This window comes from Necator americanus, chromosome V (assembly GCF_031761385.1).
Source record: "Necator americanus strain Aroian chromosome V, whole genome shotgun sequence".
Classification (NCBI taxonomy): domain Eukaryota; kingdom Metazoa; phylum Nematoda; class Chromadorea; order Rhabditida; family Ancylostomatidae; genus Necator; species Necator americanus.
This window is the reverse complement of record NC_087375.1, coordinates 35,730,488-35,757,103: the sequence shown is the minus strand read 5'-3', so window position 1 is coordinate 35,757,103 and position 26,616 is coordinate 35,730,488. Positions and strand designations below refer to the sequence as shown.

Here is a 26,616-nt window from a genome sequence, read left to right as displayed (position 1 = left end):
ACTAGGGTGAGACTCTAGGATTAGCTTTTCAGAGGTAAAGAGTAGAATTTTAGAGAGTTGATTATTCAGAGTCCTTAAAGGAAAGCAATAAAATTTACACGCACCTAGTGTGACACAAAGAGTAGCAAGACTTTGGCCTGATTACACCTCATATATTTAGAAACTTCAGTTCTTTTTTCTGGACAAATTGACGGATGGAAAAAAATAAAGAATAGAATAGAAAGAACAGGATAGAACGAATATAGTGGTTGTTAAATGGTCGAGCATTGCTCGCTCACTTTCCTGAAAATTTACCTGAAACGTCAGAAAAGATGGTTGGCGCGTATTCATTGCCGCGCTTGTGGAATCATGGATAGTTCAGCTCAGAATCATGTGATTCCGCAAATCGAACACTAGGACATTTGCGTTTACGCAAATTACGTATCAGCGTATCATAATTAGTTGCCTTGAAATCAATACATATCCTCATCATTACAACTTTTTCCACCCCCAAAATTTCCTTTTACCAGGGAAATCTCAATATTTCTGTCATTTATGCATGTTTTTAAAATCTACAAGCCTTGTTTTGTCGACATTATTGGTTCTATTTTTCTTTTTAAATTTTTAAATTATAATTAATTATTATAATTTTTTAATTTAATTGTTATAAATTTTTTTTAAAAATAAATCCCCTTCAATTTTTTTCTCACCTTCGAATGGAAGGATAACCTATATATTACTGTACTATGTAAATATTCAAAACTTAGACCGAAGCGAAGTCCAGACGATCCGATACTCAACGGGAGATCGAACGTGGAAAACGTGAAAAGATCCGTAAGTCAACGCCATGTTCCTGAGAATTTTACGATGGATATTTTCATTTTTCATTCAGAAAAGGAATGACTACAGGATGGTCCACATGACGTGTGACGCAAAAAAAAACTACCCACAACTTTGCGCCAGTGAGTCCAAATAAGAAATTTTTTCAATACGAGTCAATTATCAATATAATTATTAATAGTCGAAAATTATTCTAAAAAATTAATATAATTATCAATAAGCGAAAAACTCCACATACGATCTCACATGTCACATTCAAAATGACGCCTTTAGCTTCAATACAACCATCCAATTTCTTCCAGAAATTTTTGAGGATGCGCGCGAACCTTCTCCGGTTTATTTTTCTTAGATCATTTCATTTCTTTGAAGCACTTTATAAGGCAATGTGTACGCTCTCGATGCAGTCTGGACGTCTTTGAAATCTCGGAAACGAACAATCCGAACAATTTGTACATAACGACTATTTCTGGACGGTCCACAAACGATACGATCTGTATTTAGAAGGAGAGAATAAAACTGACCAGAATAGGATTAAAAATATGAGAAAAACGAACTAAAACTACAGCAAAGCACAGAAAAAAACAAAAAAATGCACGAAAATGGATTTTCCAAAGCCCGTCACATTTCACGTGGAGCAGCCTGCAGTTATCCCACTACTCATATTTTCAACAACAGCCATTCTCTGTCGGAAACAGCTATCGATATAGGAGGAACAAGAAAAAAAGAAAGAGAGGAGATCCACAAAAGAGAAAATATAAAAAATCAAACCTTTCTTTTTCTTTCTTTCTTTCTTTCTTTCTTTCTTTCTTTCTTTCTTTCTTTCTTTCTTTCTTTCTTTCTTTCTTTCTTAATCCTTTCTTTCTTAATAACTACGGTAAATGGGCAAAAGAAGGTGATTTCTAGGAACCATCACGAGGGTCGACGACTCTCACTTGGGAAAAAATAACTAATAATAAAATAATAAAAAAATAAAACAAAATAAAATAATAACAAAATAAATAAATGTGATAATAATAAATAATAATAAAATAACAATAAAAAAGGTCATTTCTAAAAACCATCACGAGGATTGAGGACTGTCACTTGGAAAAGAAAATAACTAATAATAAAATAATAAAAAATAAAATAAAATAAAATAATAATAAAGTAGATAAAATAATTAAAAATAATATAACAATAAATAGTAACAAAATAAAATAAAATAAGTAACAAAATAATAATAAAATTGGAATCAGACGTCTTGTTAAGATATGGTGCATTATTGGTGTATATATGAATAAATAAATAAATATATATATATATATATAAATATTTTCCATGATGAAAGTGTGAATAAAAGGAACAACAGGTGCTTTTTTTCTTTCAGATCTCTCTCAAATACAAAAAAAGAAATAATTAAATAAACAAATAAAAATCCAGTGGGAGTTCGTCAACGTTGCGAGTTTGTGGAATAAAACGGCGGTTAGCGGTTCGATAACCATAGATGAAATGCAAATTGTGCGCATCCGTTCCGCCACCGTCGTTGGCCACATCTGTTACTCGCTCTCCTCTCTCGCTGTCAATCGTGGATTCGTGCACATGGCACATACGCACCGAAGTCCTCCAACGTTCACGGGGTTCGTTGATCTCTTAGTAAACCAACAACAGGCGAGGAAGTAGTTTTATGAGAAACGATGCGGAATAACCCTCGAGGCATTAGATGAATAGCGAGTTCCAGGGACGGCCGGCATCTATGCGGATACTCTGAGACAGACTTCTGTCAAAATAGTCTTGGGATTTTTTTTTTCGCACGTGGTTTTACGGGATCGGAACTGTTCCCGTAAAACCACGTGATGTGTATTAAGGATCCGTTCCGAAAATGGACGGTCTTCGTTACGTCTCAAGCCAAATATTACGGTGGAAAGCACAAATAAAGAGTTTATAAATACCTAATAAAGTTACCGTAGTTCCATTCCGGTAAAAACAAAAACGCATACTTTAGTTCTCCAACTCAGCTCAATTGAAAGCTACATTTTCGAATTCAGTTTTTCCCTCCCCAAGCTGAGAGCAATTTAAGGTATTTGGAATATGTTCGACATGCTTGAAATACGGATTATAGCACAAAAAACAAACATTTTCCAGGATAGGAACATAAAATTCGAACTATTCTCAAGAACAAATTGTACAAGTGGAAAACTTCTGAGCAGATTTTCCATAGCTAGAAATATATGGCTTTTTATTAACCCTCAATATAATAGCACTGTTGTAAATTTCCAAAGAGAATGGAAATTTCGAATTCACATACGATGTGGGATACCAAAATGTTCTAAATATCCTAGCAATTACGAATATAATAAACGTTTCGTCCAATTTCGAGAAATTAGCACAAATCCTATAAACACCTCTCCCTTCCACGAAAATAAATCCGCGGGATCCGTGCCAATGCCAGGATTGCGGAAATGTGAAAGTAATTAACGACGATTGGGGAAACCTTGCCTGTTTTTAGACCATACATTTGTTAAAACTGAATTCTTGAAGTGTATTTGAAATCAACAGCTCATTTTCTTTCGAATAGTACTTTCAAAATTTAATTTTTGCCCACTCCCAAGGACTCCGACGGCTTGCGACGAATTTTGGAACAGAAATTAGTGGCGATGTTGTAGATATTAGATTTTTGTAAAGAACAACATCAAACAATACGTTCATTTTTTTAATTTTCATATTTTTATTTTCATATTTATATTATATTCTCGTATTATATTTTATTTCCATGTTTTTTTTTTCAATTCATATTTTTTTCCCGAAATCTGAGAGAAACACGAAGGAGCATGATATTAAATTTATTTTTCATTGTTTATTTCCTTTTTTTTTATAGAAGTTTTATTTTCTTACTAAACAGAAATAAGGAGAGAATAGACAAATTCATATCATCAAAATGTTCCCTGGACCACCCAAAAAGTCGCAAACTCTGAGACAAATTCGTTTTTTTTCAGTTTCAAATGCCGTTTTTTTCGACAGTAATCCTTGAATGTTTGATGGGACCTGGATGCATGTCCCATCGCAGATAAAGGGATTTTAGACAGCCTACAAGATAAAATCAATCATGTAGATTATTACAAATTAGGAGAAGTAACAGAAGTTACAAGTAGTAAATAAATAAATAAATAAATAAATAAATATTAAATAAATAGTCGTGTAGTAAATAAATATTAAATTAAATCCTTGTAAACACAGAATCACGACATACTAACACAAAGGACGAGTTTACCACATTATTACATCTCGGAATATTCACATTTTATGTGCACACGTGCACATGTACGATTGGTGAGGTTTGGTGGGGTGAACTCGTCCACAAAGATCAAAATTAATAGTTAAGCATTGATCCGTGCCTTGACGATCACTCTCCAAGCCAATCAATATTTTTAACGGATTCACTATTTTTATTTGTTCTAACTCGCTTTCAGCTACAAAAATTTGTAAAAAAAAATCTAAAAAGAAAAATCTAAAAAATTAAGTAAAAGGTCGTCTTTGTTTCTCCTCATTTTGAAGAAAAAAAAAGTTTCCCAATTTCCAATTAATTTTTATTGAATTTTCTAAGGTTCATAGCCATGCGTTCACTTAAAATAATTGCAGATTTTCATCCGAAGAGAGAGATTCCGTTCAAAAAGACTTTCACTCACTGTAGCCTCAGTTTCCGAGGGATTTCCATTTCTTACGTTTCTGAGACACCTCGTATTTATTACTTATGTGTGTGTTATTTGTTGAATAAGGCCGCGGAGGCACACATAGGAGGAAATTTTCAATTACAAAGCGCATTTTCACATGAATACCCCAGATAACCTTGTCAGGATGCAACAGAATAGTCAAAAACTGCTGTTCGATGTTCATCCCCAACGATTAGACGCGTTGTTTTCGGAGTAGGGAATGTAGCAGTAAATAAAATAGAAATAAAGTAAACCATAAGGTAAAGAAGATGAGAAATTGTACTATAAGTGATAAAATAAAAATACTATGATAAAAATAAAATAAAGGATAAAGTAAACGATGTAGTAAATGATATGATGAAGGATAGAAATAAAATAAATGTAATGACAGAGGGAACATTGCTAGATGAGAGGTGTAAATTTTTACAAATGGCTTTAGAATTATGGAAAAATTAACGTTAACAAAGAATTAGAATTTGAATTGAATGAAAAATATACAACGAATTAACTCAAAAACCTCAAAAGAACATGAAGCGATCGATTTCGTAAATTTCAAATTTCTGACTTTATTAAATCACTCCCGAAGCACTTAGTCGGTCCTCAGCCCGTATCTACTCTTCAATCTAATCTATTCAACCTCGTTCTCTAATCAAATCGACTAAGGCTTGTCCTTTAGAGAAAAATTCGTTATTCATCTTGTTTTTCGTAAAAATAAAAGCCATGGGACAATTTTTATGAGTGATCGAGGAGGAGGGGGTGGGGGGATTGGAAGTATTAGTGCCATCCATCCGCTCCTCCAGGAATCGAAGAACAACGAGAGTGAGGGGGCGGGGGCGCAGGTGATCAACTACTAATTGACCCCCGATTTCAGAACCATGAAATCTGAGTAGTTCCTCGTGGCAAGCGAGGATGTCACAAGGAGGAACTCATGAGTTCCATCAAAATGAAAATAAAAAATACTGATTGTATGACGGATGAGAACAATTTAAGAACTTTTCTATTACAATCAATCAAAAAAAAAGAGAAAAAATAAAAAAAACGTTGTACTCATAAACGGTAACGGTGAAGTTCAAACACAAGGATTATAGCTCAATGTATTTGTAACATATTTTATTGTAATGTATGTATTTTTAACGTATTTTTTGTAACCACCAGGGCGTGTAAAATTCTGCGTTGTGAGAGAATATGAAGAAAAGAAATAATTTAAAAAAGGAAGAATAAATAGCTAAGCGAGTAAAAGTAGACAAAAAAATGTGTGGATGAGTAGTACGGATAAAATACTTCATATTTTTCTTTTCTTCTGGAAAAAAAGGAACCCTCAAGGACGAATTAGGAGACAAATTTGTATTTGCAAATGATTCGTCAATACCTTATACGAGAATTCATAACTGATTTCAGTGCACTTTCCCCTTAGGGGAGTTAAGGGAGTTGCAATAACGTTGCTCAACGTATCAACAAACAAAGAAGAGGTGAAAGATTCGAATTTTTGCGCCAAACCTCAAACGAATCCCAGAAAATCGATGATCGATGATGATGGTCAAATGATTTAGCGGAATGATTTGAGATCATAATAGAAAAGTCATTAACCCTGAAAGCAGCACAAGATCCTGAAACATTGCGACTTTGGATTTTAGGTGTGACCAGGGTCCATAAAATCTCAACGTCGTCATAATGCTAAGAATTCGCGCTAGGGATGTTTCAACATCGTGCCGACTTTTTTTCTTTTTGGGAAAATGAGAAAAAAAAAACGCAAAAAAATGCGTCGTTAACCACTACGACCCGCATAATTTAGTTTTAAACAGGTCACCTGAAATTTTCTCTCAATTTTCAACAACTCAAGATCCTTTATAATTTAAAAATTTAGGAGAATCAGACCTTTCAGAGATTTAGAAGAAAGATAATTATCCCAGAAAGAGTATTTATTTATTTATTTATTTATTTATTTATTCACTTATTCATCTTAGCTTTATTTGAATCTGTATGATTTCGGAAAGGAATATGCGGCAAAAAGTGGTGCAGTAGCACAGATTTTTTTTGCGTTGAAGAGGATCCTAAGAGCAAGCAAAGAAGCGTACATGGCTTACGAAGGAAATCAGATTTTTGCGAAGCTCTCTTTCCAGTTCGTTCGCATGAAAAATCAACTTTTATCCTAGAATGACATCATATTTCATAAGTAATTAATGAATGCTAACAAATCTAACGAAAATAAACCAAAAAAACGGCAAAAAGCGCAAATTTACATTGGTAATAACATCAATTTTTCCTTGAAAAAAAATCAAAAAGTGCAACAATTCAAGAAAAAAAAAACAAAAGAAAGGAGGTTTTTTTTTAAACTGCAATCCATCAACTTTACAAACTCTCTCATAAAAAATACAACACTATGTACATACCTGCGCACAGTTTTGGTGCCGTTATGTGCGAGAACTGTTCCCCTACTGCGCCAAGAGACGAGGAGAAGCGTACGCGAACAATAGCTCATCACATAACCTACAACGTAAGAAATCTTTTGGAATCTGCCATCGGAATCCGACCGAGGGATTTCCTCGCCTAGACATACATATCGGAAAATTCCAAGAAATCTGTGCAGAACATGAGGCATTTACTCGTTGATTGAAAAACCCGTAATGAATCTCTTTCCGGATCCGGTAAGAGGGGATGCAAGAGCAGAAATGGTGGATATTCGGAAACGTTTCGACCAGATACCTTCTAAAATGAAGGAGTTTTATGCGTTTGGAGTCTATGAAACTACTTTCTTCCTACTAACTCTGGCTGCTGAGAGACTACTTTTCTGGATATGAGTCACTCCGCGCCCAGTAAGGTGAGAACGACGTAAAGCACGGTGCATTCGCGCAAGCGGTTGCTCTCGAAACGTTGCGGTGGCGCTGGGACCGAAGTGGGACCGTCGCAAACTGCAGTGAAAAATGGTGCAGGCAAGGGTCCCCACCGGATCCTAACCGCTACGCTCTACCGCACCGTTTCGAGCGCAGTCACTTACGCATCTGCGCAGTGCTTCATATCCTTTTGACCCTGCTATAGGTCATGCCAGCAAAGCGGAGTGTATTTCAGTGGCTCACACAATCAGCATTATAAATGACGTCCGGGTACGGTGGGATACTGTAAGATAATGTTACTGGAGCGCATTTTCGTGGATTGTGGTTAATACGTGCCGGAATCAGATATCAGACATGTACAGGCTGACACATCCGATTACATCCCAGTATGTCAAGGAATGGTTTTCTGCACAAGAAAAAGATGTGGTGAGTCATCCATCGCAATCCATTTCATTATTAGGAGCAATATGTGTTGAATAGGAAGTTATTCATACGATATACGTGCTCCATTTGACCCACATACTATAGCTCAAAGAAGGTTTGAGTTGTGAGACTTCTAAGGATTATTCTCTGCTATTCTAAGGTTTAGGGACGATACAAGTGGCTGCATAGTCGATATAAGTAGATAAAGATGATATAGTTACATAGAAAGAGGGAAGGATGAATAGGATGGATCTTAATGATCTTAATGAATCTTAAGTTCGAACCATTTGTGCAAATTTCGAAAAGATGTCATCGAAGAATCCAAGTACTTTCACAAGACTTTTTTATGGTCGGCTAAAGCACCTTTCTTCTTCACATCGGCGTTGGGCTATCTACAGTTAAAGGAAAAATAATATACATAAGGTTTAATCAAATATTCATTTAAGCACTTATATTCCACCGGACACATGTGAATGACTTCGCTTACAATTCTACAACAAATAATAAACAACAACTAGAACTAGCGACTACAACAAAAGACAATAACAATCTAGAACAGGTTACGATCTCAACTGGGTTATACTGATTCTATGCCGGAACCTACTGCGATCTCTTATTGCACACTGACCTCCGACACTTATGTTGTCCCTGACAGCCGCAACACATACCAGCAGCCGCGATTTACCTAGTAATGAGTGGAAAGGTAGTGGCTAGGGACCAGACTAGATGAAACTGAAACAAAGACGCGAAACAGGCTGAACTTAAAGGCATCACCCCACGAATCTGAGGTGGTACGGATTTTAGGTGGAGTATTCGTATACGGGATCGTAGATTATGAAGAGAATGGTGATTCCGTCCATTTCTTGCTAATTGCCGTAAAAGACGGCCCGGAAGATACGGCTTCGAGCGCTCCGGCACGCTATTTTCCACAAGAAGTTCGATTGGAGCGCGCCAGTCTTGTGCACGCGCCGCATGTTCAGGACCGTTTTTTACAGCAACTAAGGAGAAATGGACGGAATCACCATTCTCTCCATAATCTACTATCCCGTATAAGAATACTCCACCTGAAATCCGTACCACCTCAGATTCGTGGGGTGATGCCTTTAATTAGCGTGCTGAACTAGTGTAGACATAGACGCCGCTGTTGGTGCGCAACGCAGTCACCCGAGACAACATATATGAAGGAACTTCGAAGAATTGCATCCTTGCAAACGAAAGCATTACGATACAACTAAGGAGCTACGAAGAAGCTACCATCATTTACATCGAGAGGCAGAGATCCTTCTAGAACCGGATTTGTTCCAGACTATTATGTACTGTATTATCGTGAATGCTAAATCCACGAAAAAGTAACAAAGAAAGAAATTAGATCTCGAAACCAATCACAACAACTTTCTCAATACAATCAATAATCATGAACAGTATACTGCTCCTGCACGTTATAATTCTGAGTGAAAGACTGCAAATACATGTTATTAGTTTTTACTATCTGGGTTTGAGGTGAATCCCTCGCTGTTCGCATCCGAGCCAGACTTTGACGAACATTCGCCCTTCGCCATTCGTTCTGACTCTATTTTGAGATCCAGTAGCTGTCGCAATTGTTCGTGGGCAAAAATTTCAAGCTTTTCTGGCTCCAAGTCCTGAAATAGAATCTCGATTGATCATCGGAATTATAATGAAGACAAAATAAACAAACAACAACAAAAACACAAAACCAAAGAAACAGAAAACGCAGAAAAAAGCGGTAGAATTTCATCAACCAGCCGACATTCTTTCCAAATGCGAAAATCAACGAATCAAAGGAATGATGTGCAACTACTTTTCTGAAGTCAGATATCACCAAAGCAACAAACCTTGCCAATAAATCCTTTTGCAATTCCGGATGAAGACAGTTGTTTTGATAAAGTCACACAGTAGTTCTAAAAAAGAAAGATTTAGGATCTACAACGATGGAAAGCCAGAAGTCTGCTCTTTTAAGAAGTACAAGTTTTTTTTTTTTAGATGAAAGGCCCGCAAACTTTCTCAAACGGTTCAAAACGTAGACAAAACTTCTCAACAATAAAGATAAAACAGTAAAACTGTAGTGCCTTACTGTCCACTCGTTGATAAAAATCGCAGTGTGTTCAGGGCTTGCATTTTTATGCCGTCGAAACTCGTCTTTCACGTACGTATCTCCCATTAATCGCGCTGGTGGAGGAAGTCCATAATGAAGCCTTGAACAAGACACAGTTTAGTGAAAGAAACATAATTTCCGCTATTAGAGAAGGTAAGACTCTGAATAGGTGCAAAAAAGAACAAATTTCCACTGAAACTAACCTTAGAATCCGCTTGTATAAATAAAGTGGATATCGTTCAGGCCGCGCTAAAGCTTTCACAGCTTTCCGCGCAGACATCACTGAAGTTCTTTTAAACGAATGAATTCATAATCTAAGAATTTCCAGCCGTATATCAAGACACACGAAAATACGTAATGGGATTTTACACAATGAAAAGACAAAAACAGCAAAAATAATCGTATTTATTCAATGTAAAAGCCATCTATTAGCTATGTTGGAAAAGTGGAGACAAATAATGCACATATGAGGGCCTCAAAACACAAATAGTTGAATTAAAAATAATAAGCTCCTAAAACCTGTATCAGCGCTACAAGAAACATAAGAGACAGAGCAAATAAAGTTTCGGTTCAGCTATAAGAATCATCTTGTTGTGAACAAGAAATTGATAATTTAAGCATAGAATGCCATTCAAAAACTGACTAACACACCCAGAATGCATTAAGACCTGCCATAAAAGATTTCACATAGAAAAATACCTAAAGCGAGCGTTAAAGACATGTAAATACATCTTTCCAAAGCTGTTCTATAAAACTATCACAAGATCTTGGACTGAAATTATGCCAACGAAGACGATGATGAACTATCCTTCAAGAAAACGCCGCGTTGAGACGCCATACAGGGTTTTGGCATTAACACCTTCAAAGATATCTAAGAATTATCGATGACAGCCTTATCTTAAACATAATCACTAAGCAGATTTTGAAATAGACAAATCAAAATGAATTCACCTCCTTAACGATATCATCTTTTCCTTCTCGTTTCAAAACGACTCGTGTTATTGGTTTTACGGAAATTTTAGCAGCATGACGATCAGACACACAATCTGCATCAATTACTATAAGAATTGGCACATTTTTCGTCAGGAAAAAAACAAGAAAAAACCTGTAGTTGACTCCTTCGTTCGTTCGCTATCTTGTTCTAAATCGAGTAACCGAGGTCTGGCGCTGCTTGTTTCTTCACTGTGAACCTGAAAGTAGTTAAAGTAAAGATAATCTGTGGTAGAAAGCAGAATGAAGAGAAAACTGTTGGAAACAAAACAGAAACTTTTGAAGGAAGTTTAAAACGAAAACATGTTCTTTTTACGATTTGAAAAGAGAATAGAAGTTTGTCAAGTTTCCTTACTGTTTTGCTAAACTTCCCGGGCCTAAGTCAACAAATCGAGCAAGTCATAGTTTGTTACAGTATTGCAGAAAGCTTCTGAAGATCCTTTATACTCGTAGCTGAAAATTAACATGGAAAAAGTGTAATATTCTTAACTAAACTTCTCAATGATTCTACAAATAAGTACAAAAATTACATGGATCGCAGTACTCGGAAAATCTTTACAGAGAAGTTCCAACTGTTTTGCTCACACTTTTTTTACTACTGTGCTTATTCGGTTAGTGTTTTTGAAATTTCTTCAATAAGAAACTTTGTCCTATTGCTTTATACAACGTTGGGGTAGTTACTAACAACATTCTTCATTGCATAAAGGATAAAGGATAAAGTTTCTGGCGTTAATCAATCCGCTTGGAATGCGCCCCCACGTTCACTTCAATTCTGAATTCTGGGTTCTTCATTGCATATTAGGGTGAATATTGGCTTTAAGAGGAGAGGAATTTTATACAGATTTTTTTAAACTTTTTTTTTCAAGTTCAGGTCTCATCAAGTTTCGTTTTTAGCGAGAAGGCTTCGTCGAATAAGATACTGTAATTAAACTCAGGAGCACAGTAGTCTTAAAGAATCCCAATCTCGAATTTTGAAAATGTAATGAAAGTCATAAAAAGGTTCATAGCTATTTCATACCCACTTAGGTACTTACTGCCGCCATTTGACGACAAACGAGATCATATAGAAGAAAATATAGGAAAACAGCTAACCTCACATTGTTCCGCAACTATCATGTCATTTTCAAACGAGCACTCTGTTTTGCAAAGGTATTTGGGAGAATCAGAGTCTATTCGTACTGGTTGTTGTCTCCAATGAGTAGGAGCAGAGTCATCATTCGATACATTCGGCCAAGCCTCCTTCAAAAAGAATGAATTAGGAAGCCAATTGACATTTCAAAAAAAGTTGTTCAGGAAAAATCCAGTAACTTTTTCTCTTTCTTAAGAACAGAATGGAACATAGGTTTTAATTTTACAGTGCTATTTTTCCAAAACGCACTTTGTTTTGATCCGTTTATTCTGGATGCGCTGCTTATCGATGATAACTTGAAAATAATTTACAGATACGTAGAAAAAGCGTGTAAAGTGTGACGTTCCGCTCGCCCACAGACACTGACGGGCGCTGTCAACGCTAGTCTCGAGATCAACTTTTGTACGTTTAAGTAAACCTTTCAACTAAAAAGCGAGCCTCTTTTCGCGATCAACTTCAGAAGAGATGCTATCTATACCTCCTTCGTCAATAGGAATTCAGGTGTACGCCTATACTAGTAAAGGTAGATGTGATAGTGGGATCCGGTGTTCCGACCCTCTTCACTTTAGACGGTAGCCAAAGAGATCCTTATCACTTTGAGCTGAGATGCAAGTAAGTACTTACCAATCCACAGGACATCAGGTATTCCACTCGTTGCTCGGATAGCCGACGCTGTACGTCTCTTTCAGGCATTCGACCTTCAAGTCCTCGTCGAACTGCTTCCATTCGGCGAATGTAGTGTTCTTTCAGGTTGTGTTGCTCACGTGCTTTGCTAAATTTAAGTCAAATTAACTCTTCGGTTGCAAGAACATGTTGAAATGGGAATAATTTTGGTTTGGACTTTGTGCATCTAAAAGCAGCAGTTGTCATAAAACCAACCTAACGTGTTTCTGGATCGTTGTCCTAGGAATTTTGTAAAAACGAGCCGCTTCTGTAACTGTCATCGTGCCGAGCATTGCCTGTTTCACAGCTTCACACAGTACAGTGCGAGTATAGTAGCCGCGTCTCCTTGAAAAGTTCAACATTTTAGGACAGAAGTTCCTAACCAAGATCCGCCACTAAACCTACGCTTTATTGTCTGGCCGAGGAGGAGGAGGAACAGTGGCTTCAAATACGTGGAATACCATTAGTTCTCCACCCTCACCTCTAGAATATGTTGGTAATAAAAAAAAGTAGGAAAGAGGAATGAATGATAGTGATAAATAACGCAGACGATCCGTAAATAAGTACTGCATAGTGACAAATAGAGGCGATTTAAAGTAAAATGTCCAAAATACAGTAGTAATAGTCGGATAACAGTATTTTAGGATAACAGCCGGGCCAAAAAGGACTTTTTCTGCAGTCGTAGTGGAGGTGGCGAAGTTACAGACGGGTCAAAACGACATGAAGCACGGTGCAGTTTCATAAGCGGCTGCTCTCGAAGCGAGGCGGTGGAGCGTAGCGGTTAGAATCGAATGGAGACCCTTATCAACATTAGCCATCACTGCTGTTCTGGTCTGCAGAAGGGTCCCACGTCGATTCCAACCGCTAATTCCACCGTCCCGCTTCGAACGCATCCGATTATCGAACTGCATTGTGATTTATTTCGTATTGACCCTATGATACCTTGAGACAATGTAAAACCGATGTATCCCCTATCGGTTATTTTAATACCCCTATCGGTTAATTAGAAAATAAAAACATTGTTCAAAAACATTGTTGTTTCACGATTAAGTACGACACCAAGATTACAATCCTTACGCGTTATTTCCACTGCTTAATGGTCCCCGCGTCAAAAAACGTCTACATCACTGTTCACATCACATCGTCTACAATACTTATATATTGAAGCGCTCTAATTAACACACATCCTTTTTAGTAAAAAAAAATAATTATATTAGGGCCGTATATGAAGCGCTCTAATTAACCCACATGGGGCCTTTTTAGCTAAAAAATTTTTTTTTTTTTTTTTTTATCCCTTTTTTTTTTTTTTTTTTTTTTTTTTTTTTTTTTTTTTTTTTTTTTTTTTTTTTATAAGGTTTTTTTGTTTTTTTTTTTTTTTTTTTTTTTTTTTTTTTTTTTGGTTTCCACTTTTTTATTTTTTTTTTTTAAAAAACCAAAAGGGGGGTTTTTTTTTTTTGGAATCAAAAAAAAAGGGGGGGGGGGAAAAAAAAAACATTTTTTTTTGGTAAAAAATTTGTTTTTAGGGGGGGGGGGGCGGGGGAAAGGGGGGCCTGTTTTGTTGTTTTGTGAGAAGAGGGGGGCCTTATTATTCTTCCACGTTTAAGAGGAATCATCGACGCCATCAGCTCACGTGGCAGGAGTCAACCCTTTTAACGCCTGAAGAGCAGCGAAAGCGGAAGATGAGGACTCTTAGGCTTCAGCTCGACTGCGTTCTGACGAGGAACATTCCTCAGTCAGATATCCGAAAATCTAGAGCTGCTTGGGACGTCGCGTTCGACTCTGACCACCGTCCAGTTCTTCTCAGCTTCAAGATACGGTTCCACATGAGAAACCGAGGAGTTCCTCTTCAACCAAAAATCGACATGGCAGGTCTGAAAGACGATGAATGCAGAAGAAAATTCCGCCGTGTGTCTATTCATATTGGAGTACGGACGAGGAAGAAGCTTAGCGATGCGGATTCCTTCACAAAGTGCATCCAAGACGCTGCAAGGGAAACGCTCCCGGTTCTATTGTCGCGGAAGAAGTTTGCCTTCGCATCTGCAGAAACAAAATCCACATACAATTCTTTATGTGTCGCGCGCAGCGCTGGTGATTTCAACCAGGAAAAGCGTCTTAGAAGGAAGCTGCTTCGTCAACTGCAACAAGACCGCGATAACGAGTGGACGTCAAGAGCGATGGAGTTTGAGAAACGGAGACAGGAACCCGCGGAAAGCCTATGCTCTACTAAAACAGTATAGCGGCAAAATGAAAAGATGTCCCTCTGTCCTGAACACTGCCAATGGGGTAGCTGTCGGTGAAGCAACCCTTCCAATTTGGAAGGAACACTTCAAGACCTTGCCTAACCGGCTAGCACCGTCAGCCCCTGAACTCGGACACGTTCATAGACCGACATACGCGGTTAACGAGGAGCCACCGACCGTGTCGGAGGTCCTGGTCTGTATTCAAAAAATGAAGAATGGAAAATCTGGCGGAGACAACAGGATTAGCGCAGAAATGCTAAAATATCTTCCGCCGTCTGGGATTCGTGAGATGACAAAGATCATTCGTTCAATATGGATAGACGAAAGGATACCTGATTCGTGGAGACACGCTATTATAATTCCCCTCCACAAGAAGTTATCCGTCACGGACCCCAGGAATTATCGAGGAATCTCTTTGCTGCGTGTTATGTACAAGGTATTGGAGCGCATTATTCTGGACCGACTCATTAAACATCGCGAAGAAACAACGCGCGACGAGCAATCTGGCTTTCGTCCTGGCCGATCTACGATTGACCAGGTGTTCATCGCCGTGATCGAAATCTGGCAGTGGTATTCGAAGCCAATGCAACTAGCGTTTCTGGACTTTGAAGCCGCGTTCGACTCTCCTCACCTAGGCCATCTTCTCAACGCGCTGAGCGCCGATGGAGTACCAGGAAAGTTTGTTCGCTTGTTTGATGACATGAATCAACGAACAACTGCTGCAGTTCGAACATCAGCCGGATGTACAACACCGTTTGAAGTGGTAACTGGAGTAAGACAAGGGGCAGTGGCAGGACCTTTCCTGTTCAATTTCGCAATCGACGACATTATGCGAAGAACAGTCGACCAGTGTCCTGCCGACATTGTCTTAGCACCATCTGGGTGCCCCTTGACTGACCTCGAGTACGCCGACGATGTTGTTATATTCGCGGAAAGCAGTACGAAACTTCAACATATTGTCAACCTTGTATCGAAGCTGGCTGCAGGCTGCTGGCTATGGACTACGCCTACGCCCTGATAAATGCAAGCAGATGTGGATCTCTTCGAGACCACGAACGGGAATCAGGGTGGACTGACAACAGATAGAACTCGTCGGTGAGTTCTGTTACCTAGGCTGTACGCTGAAGAACAATGGCAGCTACGAGAGAGATGTTCAGCAAAGATGCGCTAAGGCCACTTCTGCATTTAACTCCTCAACGAAATGCCTGTGGTCGACCCCCACCACCAACGAAGTCAAGCTGCGAGTCTACCTATCCGCAATTCGCCCCATCATGATGTACGGATCGGAGACTTGGGCAGCACCATCAACGGTTATGGAGAGGCTTGACTGCACGGAACGAAAGCTGCTTAGATGGCTACTTGGCTACTTTTGGCCTAGGGTATGTCACAATGAAGATCTTTACGCAGAAATTGATATGGTATACCGGCGGATGACACGTGGAAAACATCAACATCGAAAGTGGCTGAAGTAAATCGTCTTCGCTTCTTTGGTCATACATTAAGGAGACCGGCAGATCGCCTTGTTCAACGAGTTCTGAGGAGTTCGTCGGGTTCGAGCTGGAAGAAGCCACCTGGCCGAAAACGGAAGTTCTGGACTGAGGCGGTGAAAGAGGACCTGAGGACACTCGGCGTGGATAGGCAGTTCAGGCGAGACGTAAGGTTTCGCAGAATATGGAATAGCAACGAATGGATTGGTTCTGTGCAAGCTCTCGCAGAAGATCGAGAAGGTTGGGCAGAGCTGGTTCAAGGACGGCACACCTCGGCGAAGATGCGGGTAATCGCGTCAGGCGATGACATCAGCTCGCCGACTAAGTCAAGTAAGTCATACGTCACAGAATTATACTTGCTCTCCCTAGGCATTTAGCAAGCCGTGAAAGTCCGATCGTACGAATTTAGATGTGATGATTACAACGACACTATGTTCATATATTTTCCCGGGAAAACCAGTAGATCAAAACGAAACAACACAAGTCAGCTATTATATTTATTCTCAAAAGGAAACAAACAACAAATGGACATGAAAAAGATCACTGGACTACACGTATTTGATCGAAACAGAGCAAATTAGAAACGAAACCATAACGAAAGGAGAAAATTGAAAGAGGCATTCAATAGTGAACCTGACACATTTCTCAAACATTAAAATATTCTGCTCTGAATAGTCGTCTTAACACAACACACTTCAAATGAACGCGAGAGGAAGAAGGAACATATTTTAGTTACTAGTTTGTGACGCTAACTAAATGCATGATTGTTGGCATAAATTGTCGCAACCTAGCCATAAAAATGAAGCAACGTATGGCCTTGCACGAAAAGCCAACATTTTCTAAGGCAAGTATCATCAGCATTTTGTATACATTAGCGCTTTACTTTAGTAACAAATAATTCTTACAGATTTCCATAGCACAAAGCGCTCCTGGATAGGTCCCACAAAGGTTGAGATAAAACAAATAATTTCAAGAAAATATAGTCTTCAGAAGAACAGATTTAGACAGAAACAAAAGTGGATTGGACATTGAACCAAATGATAATACTTAAAGGCAAATTCTAAACCGATTGCTATGACTTGCTTTTGATTTCCAATTTGCAAAATTGAAGAACAAGTTTTTTTTTTATTTTCGATTTTTCTGAACACAGTAAATTATTGCTTACTTTCTAAAGATCAAACAAACAACTCCATTTATGTACATCTAATGAGAAAAGTTTTAGAAAAAAGCCAAAAAAAAACATCAAAATATTTTCATCTTCTTTCCCCCACCTCGAAATCCTTTCTTATCTTAATTTCTTAAAACATACTCCTTCCATATGCTAGGCATAAAGAAGGAACAATATTCGACTGTCCCTCGAAAAACGCTTCCTACCCTTTGCTTTTTTTTTACCATAAAATACAAGAAGCTTACGGATCAACCTAATAACAATGTCTATACAGGAGCAACTGAGAGTCTGCCATCGGAATCTGATCCAATATTTTGAAAAATGTGATTTTTTAAACTCAAAATTCAAAATAGGTGTTCAAGAAGCCCTAGAGAAGTGATCAAGGTAAAAATTTTCAGATCTCTCACTTTCAGAAGGTAAACGACATAAGATCAAAGTTCAACTTCGTCGTCGTCCAAAATAACAAAGCAATCCTCTCCGAGTTCCTCATCGTCAGGTAGATATGATGTGTGAGAAGACTAAAAAAAACAACAACAATGTATTAAGGGAAAAAAGAATAAAAAAAGAGAAAATACCGATGAGATGCCGTTGATTTTCTGTCCATTTGCAATCTCAGTTCGCTGACGCTTGGCGCTAAGAGGAGAACGACTATGGTACTCAAGTGAGGTGCGTTTAGGCGCCTGCAAATTAAAAGCTGAGAAAAATTCATAAAAATCCTAATACAATCGCTCGAACCGCTTTTTTATCAGGACTCTTTTTCTGCGAATTACTACGTGTTCCTCCGGAAATCGCCGCTCGGTACGCCCGATTCTCCTCCTTAAATAGAGAGATAACAAATCGACAAGAGGAAAAATAAACACTACGAGGTTCACTTAGGCAAGTGTGGAAATGATTAATTTCCCCGTCAGCAAAAACTTTTTTTTCAAGGAAATACGTATTTATGTTCTACTGAGCCCTTTTTTCCTTGTAGTGGAACCTGATCGAAGTAAGATTAAACTGTGGAAACATCTGGTTTATGTAAATGAGTGTTTTTTATATGGAGAGACGGATATAATAACTTCTTGAACAAATATTGATACCTCGGCTGCGGCGAGACGTCGCGCTCGTGCAGATTCGTTCCGCTGTCTTAATCTCCTAGTCGCATGCCCGTCGTTCGAGCTTTCCTGGAAATTACTTTTTTTAATACTGCATAAAGAAATGAAATCAAAAATGCCATAATGGAAATAGTTAGTCCAGATTCTTGACGCAGAAAATATCTCGTATCCAGATTCGTAAATAATTAAAGTATTCTTAGTTCAAGCAGTGCAACTTACACCGTTCTCTTCGTGTTCTTCCTCTTCATCAGTATGTTCACAGCATTCTGCACAATGCCATTCGCAATTGACCTTGAATTAGAAGCGAATAAACAAACACATCTCATAAACAACACTAAAACAAAATATCTTCGAAAGAGAAAGAATGCTGTAACCAAAAGTAACCTTTTTGGGCACTTTCTCAAGAGGAGGATCGAGACAGCCGATGTGATAGAATTCATGACACGAGTCACATCCAATAATCAAATGCTGATCATTACTCTAAAAGAAAATCTATCTTTGGAATATGAGTAAAGTTCTCCATACTCCAGCATGCAAATAAGCTTCACATAACAACAGGAAATGAAAATCTATATGATGAAAATTAGAGTGATTTATCACCTTTCTGCACTCTTTGCACACATTGATTGACATCTCTTTTTTCAGCTTTGCAGGTCCCGTCACAGAGACTACAGAGACGTCTTTCACATGGGTATTTCTCCTGAAGAGTAGGATCCACATTAAATGTCAACCGACATAATCCAAAAACGTTTGCACGTACTTCTTGTCACTAGTGTTATTTTCCAAACCACCGTCGAGCAGCGATACAAGTGATGTTATTTTCCTAGCACCAAGCTTCACAAGCGCGCCATGAAATGCGAATGCTAACTGTTTTCTACGCTCACTGCGTTCCTTCCCCATTTGTCCCGACTGTTCATTCTGAAAATGGAGAAAAAACTAGGACCGATAGTAGAACCGTCTAATGAGACTGCATTCACCGAGAAGCATTTAGAATGGGAAGATTCGTTAGTTCGTGAAGTGAGTGCTGAATTCATAGCAATGATTGCAAGGTAACTGAATTTTCTGCCTCTATAGAATAATCAAATACGCAACTGCCAACTGTATTTATAAAACCAGAAGAATAAAATGCGAGGAAGTAGCAACCAGAGTTTAAAAAATTCTTCCTTTCCTTTTTTCGCTGTCTTTCAACGGTCTAGTGTAGCGTCCAGTTAAATATTTGAATACCTAATTAGTTTGAACTTAATTATTTCGTATAATTTTTCCAAGAGCCCATAGAACGGAATTTTACGACACTACACCAAACTTTCGTCAGAACGCTACGCTAAATCTTAAAACGGATGAATAACAGCTCATAGCATGATCTGGCACTTCTGAAATTTCAAATTAGGTTGTCGACAACATCGCGTATAACTAAGAGTAAGGAACGGAAGTTGGTCTACAATTACTGATAGAAACACTGTGCAGCCACAAGCGTTAAGAAAGAGAAGTGTGAAAAACGAAGAAATAGTACCCAACTAACCAGTTTTAGTCTTGTCATGTGTGCATCAAGCTGTTTTTTAAGAGCAATTTTAGACTCGTTGATAACTTTCAATCTCTGTTCTTCCGCAGACAACACAACTTGGTCGCGATGAGCTAAGTACCTTAAGTTGAAACCATTGATAACTTACTCACTGCGCACATGTTCTGGAGTAGACTTGAAATCAAAATTTAAATAATTAAAATTAGCTAGAATTATTGGTGAGACCTACTCGAAAAACTGTGGAGAAAATCCAGGTGTTAGAAATGGAATACTGTCCCCAGATACTCTTGTGAATTCCTGGAATACCGTTCCAAAACTGGGATATTAATGGAAAAAAGTGGAATGAACCTGTTTAAAATGCTCCGGCTCAATACCGCCTATTTCAGCCTTTTCTTGAAACCATTCGAAGAATTCTGGTGATGTAGTCAGGTGACGCGCACGCCGAGTTTTCTTTTCGAACTGAATAGAAGTTCCTTCAGAAAGATCCAGGGACAGGGGAACAACATATGAATCCACCTTGTCGTGAAACGCTTCCGGCAAGCATATTGTGACTCCAACAAGCGATTGGAACTGTTTCTCGTACTTTTCTCTCGCTCTTAGTCGCTTGCGCTCTTCCCTCTCGGATAGGACTTTTCTTCTGACTGTCGAAAGCCGTTTTTCCTCTTGAGCTATGAAAATAGCAGCTCTGAAGCATAACAAAAATCCAGATTCTTCTGCAACAATATAAACACAATGGAACTTACGCCAGTTTCTTTACCCGCACATCGTCAGGGTTTGAATGTTGTTTGCAATTGATATAGCGAGGCTCAACGCCTTGATGATCTCCCAATCGTGGTGAATGTGTTGAGCCTGCATGGTGTTCAGAGCTCTCGCTGTGATCCACCAATAGACCTAGTCTGAAATGACGATGAATGTATGTAAAAATCCCCATAGGTAGTGTTCGACGTGAATCTAGCTATTAGTGAAAATTAGTGAACTTGTAGAATTCTCACACAGATAGGAAATTAAGGATAGTGACCTTTGTGCGCAAGTTACATGGTAATGTTGTTTGCATAATCCCAGCTCACAACGCGTTGTCACACCGGATCGTGCTTCTAGGACATCAGTGCAACCGCTGCAGCTCTGTATACGTAATACTTTGCCAATCATAAGCGCAAAATGTGATATAAACATCACGCAAAAACAGTACTACAAAAGAGGAAAACCAACTTTTCTGCCAAAATTTCGGTGATCCATTTCTTGCCAGCTGATCGCCGTCAAATGATCTATGTCACCAAATGTGACGCCACGTGTGTACAGTGCACAGACGAGGTGGACCCAGCGGCCGCCGACGTCTAAATTTAGCTGGATTATTGTGAACTGTTAAAATATGCAAAAAAAAGTAAGAAACTAAAGACTGATTGAAAAGGTACCAGATCTCTTCATAGCTCCGTATCTGGAAGGACACAATTCACAGTAGGGTGGTTCATCAAATCCAAAAATACATGGTTCGCAGAACCATGGCTCCGTGGAAGAGCTAGATTGTGAGCTTTCATTGTCCTCACTGACATCCAATGACATATAACATGAGTCGTGTACAGTAAGACCACATCTGAAATTGAAGGATGATTAGAGCACTATCAATTTCAACGTTTCAATTAAGAGTACGCACTTATCGCACTGCATAACTTCTTCCGACTTTGCGATTTGTGAGAGATTGAAACAAAGCGCACATAGCCTTGGCTGCTAAAATTTAACTACATGAGATTATGATCGGAAAAGCTGTTAGGAGCGTAATTATTACAATGAGAGGAAAACTGGAATTATTCCCGGGCTTATTATAAGAAAGGAGCAAATCATAGTGGAGAGGAGTGATAGATGTTAGCCAAAGTTGCAGGACACAACAAAAAGTGGAACTACTAGACTGAAATTAGGGTCTTTTATCTTGGAAAAGTCTTACCACGTTTCCGCAAAATTAAACGAAAAAAAAAATCGCAACATATAGTTGGATTAAAACGTGGACAATTGCGTAAGCAGAGAAGCGAAGCGGCGCGGCGGAGACAGCGGTTTAAATCGAAGTGGGACGACCGCGGACTGCAGCAATGAACGGTGGCAGCAGGGGTATTCACTCGATTCTAACCGCTCTGCTCAACCGCACCGCTTCGAACGCAACCGCTTACGCAACTGCATCGTGCTTCATGTGGTTTTCGACTTTACTATGCACAACATGAGCTGACTGCAAATTTCCATACAACTTGGGAGTTTGATCTCTTTCAGTACTCGCTTAATTAACACGAAGTTGCGCCGTTCATGGGGAATTCCATGTAAAGTTTAAGAAAATGAATTAAAGAAATAATTTGGCTCTTGCTCCGTTTCAGTATACTCTTTCTGCGAATATTTTCTCTGTGGAATATTGCCGTAATTCATTTATAAAATACAGACATTTGTAATTTTGGATTAGATCATTCTCTGAAATCTTAGCTCACTTTTGGAACTGTACCCTAACGCATAAAAAAAATTGAAGAAAAAAAGTGACACTAACTGAAAACACCAGGTGTAGACAATTTCGGATGAAATGACTTGAACAACTAAATTTACAGATTGTCCAGACTTTAAGAGACGTAAGGCTGAGTAAATCTATTTTTTAAAAGATTGGTTAAAGCAATAATACAATAACTAGTAGATTTCTATTAATATGTTTCTTCATAGGTACTCATGGATTTTTTGCCATTTTAATAAAACACCGTATAACCGCTTCATTTTTCCTCAGCAAGAGATAGCGCATCGAGACACGCAAAGAGTACGAGACAAAGATTATAAACGTCATTATGCAGTATCCTCCTGCACTGGAACCAATCCACTCTCAAAAAATCAATATTGTGGGAATTGCTGCACATTTACGATTGGGTCTGGTGTAAAAATTCTTCCTACAGACATTAGGAATGTAACAATTCATCAATTGAAAAAATCTAATCGAAATATTACCTCTTTTCCACCATCAACCATTCCTTCAACCGACAAAGATCCCTTAAAAATTAAAATAGATAGAAGGAGCGGCATGAGGAGCGAGTCTAAGCATACTTCAGTATTTTTCTCCAAATCGACTGCTTCTTCATCTTCATCGTCTAATTCCGAACTACTACTGCTTGAACTATCTTCTGATCCATCTGATTCACTGCCTTCAGAACCCTCATTTGATTCGTTTTCATTGTCGGCTAAAAATTAACACAGCTGTAACAACATTACCCAGATAAACATTCTCACAATACTGGGAAGAGTATATAATAAGCGAAATTACCAACGAAATCCTCATCATCTTCCTCATCTTCAGCGTTGGGCAGAACCAAATCGAGCACAGCAGCTGTTGGCTTTATTTGACGTTTACCAGGACCACGAGCGCCTACAAAATAAGGAAATTAAAAAAAGAAAACAGAAAGAAGTACAGGATTTGTGTTTGTTTAAACATTTGCAAGTAAAAAAAAATGGGAAGAAGAAACCACTACGAAAACTCTTTACTTTAAGAGTAAAGAGAACAGATGAGTGGACTTCAAAGGTGACAGGGTGATCCTATGAAGCTTATCAACATGATACGGAAGATTCGAAGAATTTGGAGTCGCAGACTTTGGCGATGCGCCGGCGTTGCGGTCACCGATGAAGATTCTCACGGTTCTAGAGATCGACAACGGTAGGGAAAGATCAGAGATGGGTTGGAAAGTGTGGTGTTAACTGGTAATTTTTTCGAGTATATAAGTTTTCACAGTGTTTTCCATTCGCCAATCTTTCGTATCGTGAAATCGGAGTCAAAAATAGAACGAAAAATTGTGTTTCAAAATAAATGAACGAAGGAGGAACAACGACGAGGAACTACTTCCACAGTTTTATCGCATACTTAAGATTTAACTTCGTATTTTCAAAGAAAACGAAGGACATAGAAGGATTTGTCCTCAACTGTTAACAAAAAATTCTTCAGCAGGAACAATAATCCGTATGTCAACTTGGAGTAGTGGTGTGTACTCCGAGCGAAAATTATGTACAGGAGATTCCGAAAAGCAAAAGGGAAAAATTTACGAGCAATAGACGATTCGTCCGCAAATCAACAACATCTAAAATACAGACTTCGCAAATTACATCAGCAAGATTTGAATCCCATTATTGTACATTTGAAAAATAAGTAAAGATCATGAGATGAAGGTGATCACCACTCTCACACGCAACTCAAAAATAGCATTATTTCAACGTAGTCTTAATATTTGCAGATCATACATTAGGAACAGAAAAATACTGTATTTTCAAAAGCATGGGATAACTTTCTTACGAGAAATATACAGTGCAAACTGAGGAAAATTGAGCATTATTTCTCACAAATTAAAATCACCTACGAACAAATGATTTTTCTTGGCACAACATGAGATTATTAAAATATGTCATAGTCAACTAAAATAAGATCGGTTACGCACAAGAAAGTACGATGTTTAGGACAAAACTAAAGTAAAAATCTATCTTTGTTTAAAAACGTGCCCCAAAAAAAGGGTAAGAAAAAATCAGGACCGAGATAGACCGGGAAACGTCCAAACAACTTCGATGCCGGCGTTGATGACTGGATGTTTTAGAGAAAGGAAAAAAATGAAAACAGGAAAAAGAGAGTAATGAGTAGATTTGGAGTAATGTAGAAACAGTTCTTGTTCAGTACGTAGCATAAGAACAAGGATTTCCTTGAATAAACAATTCCGACACCACCCGATTTGAAAACAACGAGGTAAATAGCGCAAATTTGTGGATAATCTGCTCATTTGCATGTGTTCAAAGGGAATGGATAAAGGAAAAACCTATAGGATGACAATGATGGACACCAAACTATCGTATGTACACAATAATTCCACGGTGGTTCTCCAAATGAACCTTTATTTGATCTATTAAATGATCTACACGAGAGGAATATGGAATTCGAAGGAGCGGAGACCACCTACCTAACGCTAGAAATTCGTATAGAACTCACTTGTATAGTTGAAAAAGCTCTTTCGTTCCGCTTCTGTCATTTGAGGATCACAATTTGGATGACCTGTAGATGGAACTTGCAATAGATCTATAGAACAGTGGGCCAGCACCGGCACGAGGCTTGCACGGCCGGGATCGCGTGCGGCCACGTTGCGGATTCGTCACGGGACCCGGCGCGCCAGCTGCTGGCTGGCACTGAGACACAGCTGTGCCGAGTAAAGAACACACAAATGTTTTGTTGGTTTAGTTGGTTGTGTTTCATCTCAGGGGTTTGATGGTGTTTGTGCGTGTGTGTGCGTTCAGTATCCAGAAGTTCTCGGGGGAGAGTTAAGGTGATGCCGCTCGGTTGTGTGTCACACCCAGTTAAGGATCAAAAATGTGATTCCCGCCTGGTTCCCGGGGTTTACTCAGACCCTGATCTTATCTAACCAAGGGTTCTCTTCTTCTGCTTTATGGCGAACATATCGACAAATCTCATAACTGTGTGCAGGAAGAAGGGTTCACGTGGAATTATGGATGGTAATGGCCGCAAATTTTTGTTTTTTCTCCACTTTTTACTTCATTTACAGTAGTAAGTGATATAAACATAATGTTATATTCAATGTATCTATCGCTAGCAAGGATTAAACTAAGTTATTGAGATTATCCGACCCATTCTGATCTAAGGAAGAGGTGTCAAACCTCAACAGCAGACCGTCATTGGCACCCCGTGGATTATTGTCCTCTGTCATCACGTCGTCTCTTTACTGGTGATTTATAATTATTCCTGTGAATCCATACATTATTTCCTACCGTCCTGATCCACAAAAGTGGGCAAATCAAATATTTTCTAACGCTAATGAACAGAATTCTTTTTTGTAGTTCCACAAACTATTATTTACTTATTTAAATCGTTAATAGCAGGCATAAATTAAGAGTTTCTGCTGAGAATAGCGGTCAAACTGGTCTCATATGAATAAAATGTTGTGGATAAACTGATATTGTTTACTCGAATCTCATAATGTAAACATCTTGACGTGGTATTGGTCATGAATCTGACTAAGTTTACTGGATATGAATCGATTCTTGGGAAGTCGTACATCGTTCTGTTATCGATTGCGCGTGTTATGTTTCTAAATCGGAGTTTTCTTGAAATCCTTATGAATTTTTCTAGGCGAATTTTACTGTAGGGGTTCTTTTAGACGTGTATTGGTATCAAATACAGAACAGGAACAGTAAAAAAATGTAGAGTTCCTCGTACCCCGTGGAAGAAACAAGAGCAGTGCTTGAAAGTTACGGTATTTTTTCGGACGAAATTGTTGAAATTTTTTCCCCATTTCTGCTGAAGTGTAACAGAGAGCATGATGTGTGTACTCATCTCTTTCCTTTCATCCGTGAAATTTCGGGAACGTGTGGTCGCCAGATCGCACCGCTGTGAACTCTGCTGCCAGTGTAAGCGATTTCGCTCGAAGCGGTGCGGTGGAGCGTAGCGGTTCGGCTC

At 38.5% G+C, this 26,616-nt stretch overlaps 5 protein-coding genes across 6 annotated transcripts; 2 read left to right on the top strand and 3 right to left on the bottom strand.

The window, feature by feature from the left end:
* Nucleotides 1–9,234: 9,234 nt before the first annotated feature.
* RB195_016217 (uncharacterized protein) lies at nt 9,235–10,152 on the bottom strand (the record flags this gene model as incomplete). The annotated part of the gene is made up of 4 exons (XM_013450494.2): nt 9,235–9,399; nt 9,613–9,678; nt 9,852–9,972; nt 10,076–10,152. 4 exons carry the CDS (start codon nt 10,150–10,152, stop codon nt 9,235–9,237), a joined length of 429 nt encoding a protein of 142 aa, XP_013305948.2.
* Nucleotides 10,153–10,650: 498 nt separating this feature from the next.
* On the bottom strand, nt 10,651–13,118 carry RB195_016216 (uncharacterized protein; the record flags this gene model as incomplete). 2 transcript variants are annotated; one of them, XM_064207271.1, is made up of 7 exons in its annotated part: nt 10,651–10,743; nt 10,824–10,918; nt 10,978–11,062; nt 11,955–12,101; nt 12,616–12,763; nt 12,871–12,999; nt 13,060–13,118. In XM_064207271.1, 7 exons carry the CDS (start codon nt 13,116–13,118, stop codon nt 10,651–10,653), a joined length of 756 nt encoding a protein of 251 aa, XP_064063152.1. The 2 variants fall into 2 exon arrangements, with proteins under 2 accessions (XP_064063152.1, XP_013305947.2); XM_013450493.2 differs by having other exon boundaries at nt 10,651–10,731.
* Nucleotides 13,119–14,333: 1,215 nt separating this feature from the next.
* RB195_016214 (uncharacterized protein) lies at nt 14,334–16,758 on the top strand (the record flags this gene model as incomplete). The annotated part of the gene is made up of 4 exons (XM_064207269.1): nt 14,334–14,833; nt 14,892–15,832; nt 16,008–16,353; nt 16,398–16,758. 4 exons carry the CDS (start codon nt 14,334–14,336, stop codon nt 16,756–16,758), a joined length of 2,148 nt encoding a protein of 715 aa, XP_064063150.1.
* Nucleotides 14,536–15,912, top strand: RB195_016215 (uncharacterized protein; the record flags this gene model as incomplete). The annotated part of the gene is made up of 1 exon (XM_064207270.1): nt 14,536–15,912. The coding sequence occupies one exon, from the start codon at nt 14,536–14,538 to the stop codon at nt 15,910–15,912; it is 1,377 nt and encodes a 458-aa protein (XP_064063151.1).
* Nucleotides 16,759–17,980: 1,222 nt separating the features above from the next.
* On the bottom strand, nt 17,981–25,177 carry RB195_016213 (uncharacterized protein; the record flags this gene model as incomplete). The annotated part of the gene is made up of 21 exons (XM_064207268.1): nt 17,981–18,067; nt 18,125–18,229; nt 18,285–18,365; nt 18,629–18,712; nt 18,863–18,934; nt 19,028–19,123; nt 19,244–19,343; nt 19,404–19,561; nt 20,163–20,283; nt 20,392–20,459; nt 20,511–20,621; nt 20,679–20,847; nt 20,906–21,058; nt 21,181–21,284; nt 21,372–21,496; nt 21,575–21,753; nt 21,814–21,887; nt 23,127–23,168; nt 23,223–23,356; nt 23,440–23,541; nt 25,138–25,177. 21 exons carry the CDS (start codon nt 25,175–25,177, stop codon nt 17,981–17,983), a joined length of 2,205 nt encoding a protein of 734 aa, XP_064063149.1.
* Nucleotides 25,178–26,616: the final 1,439 nt, after the last annotated feature.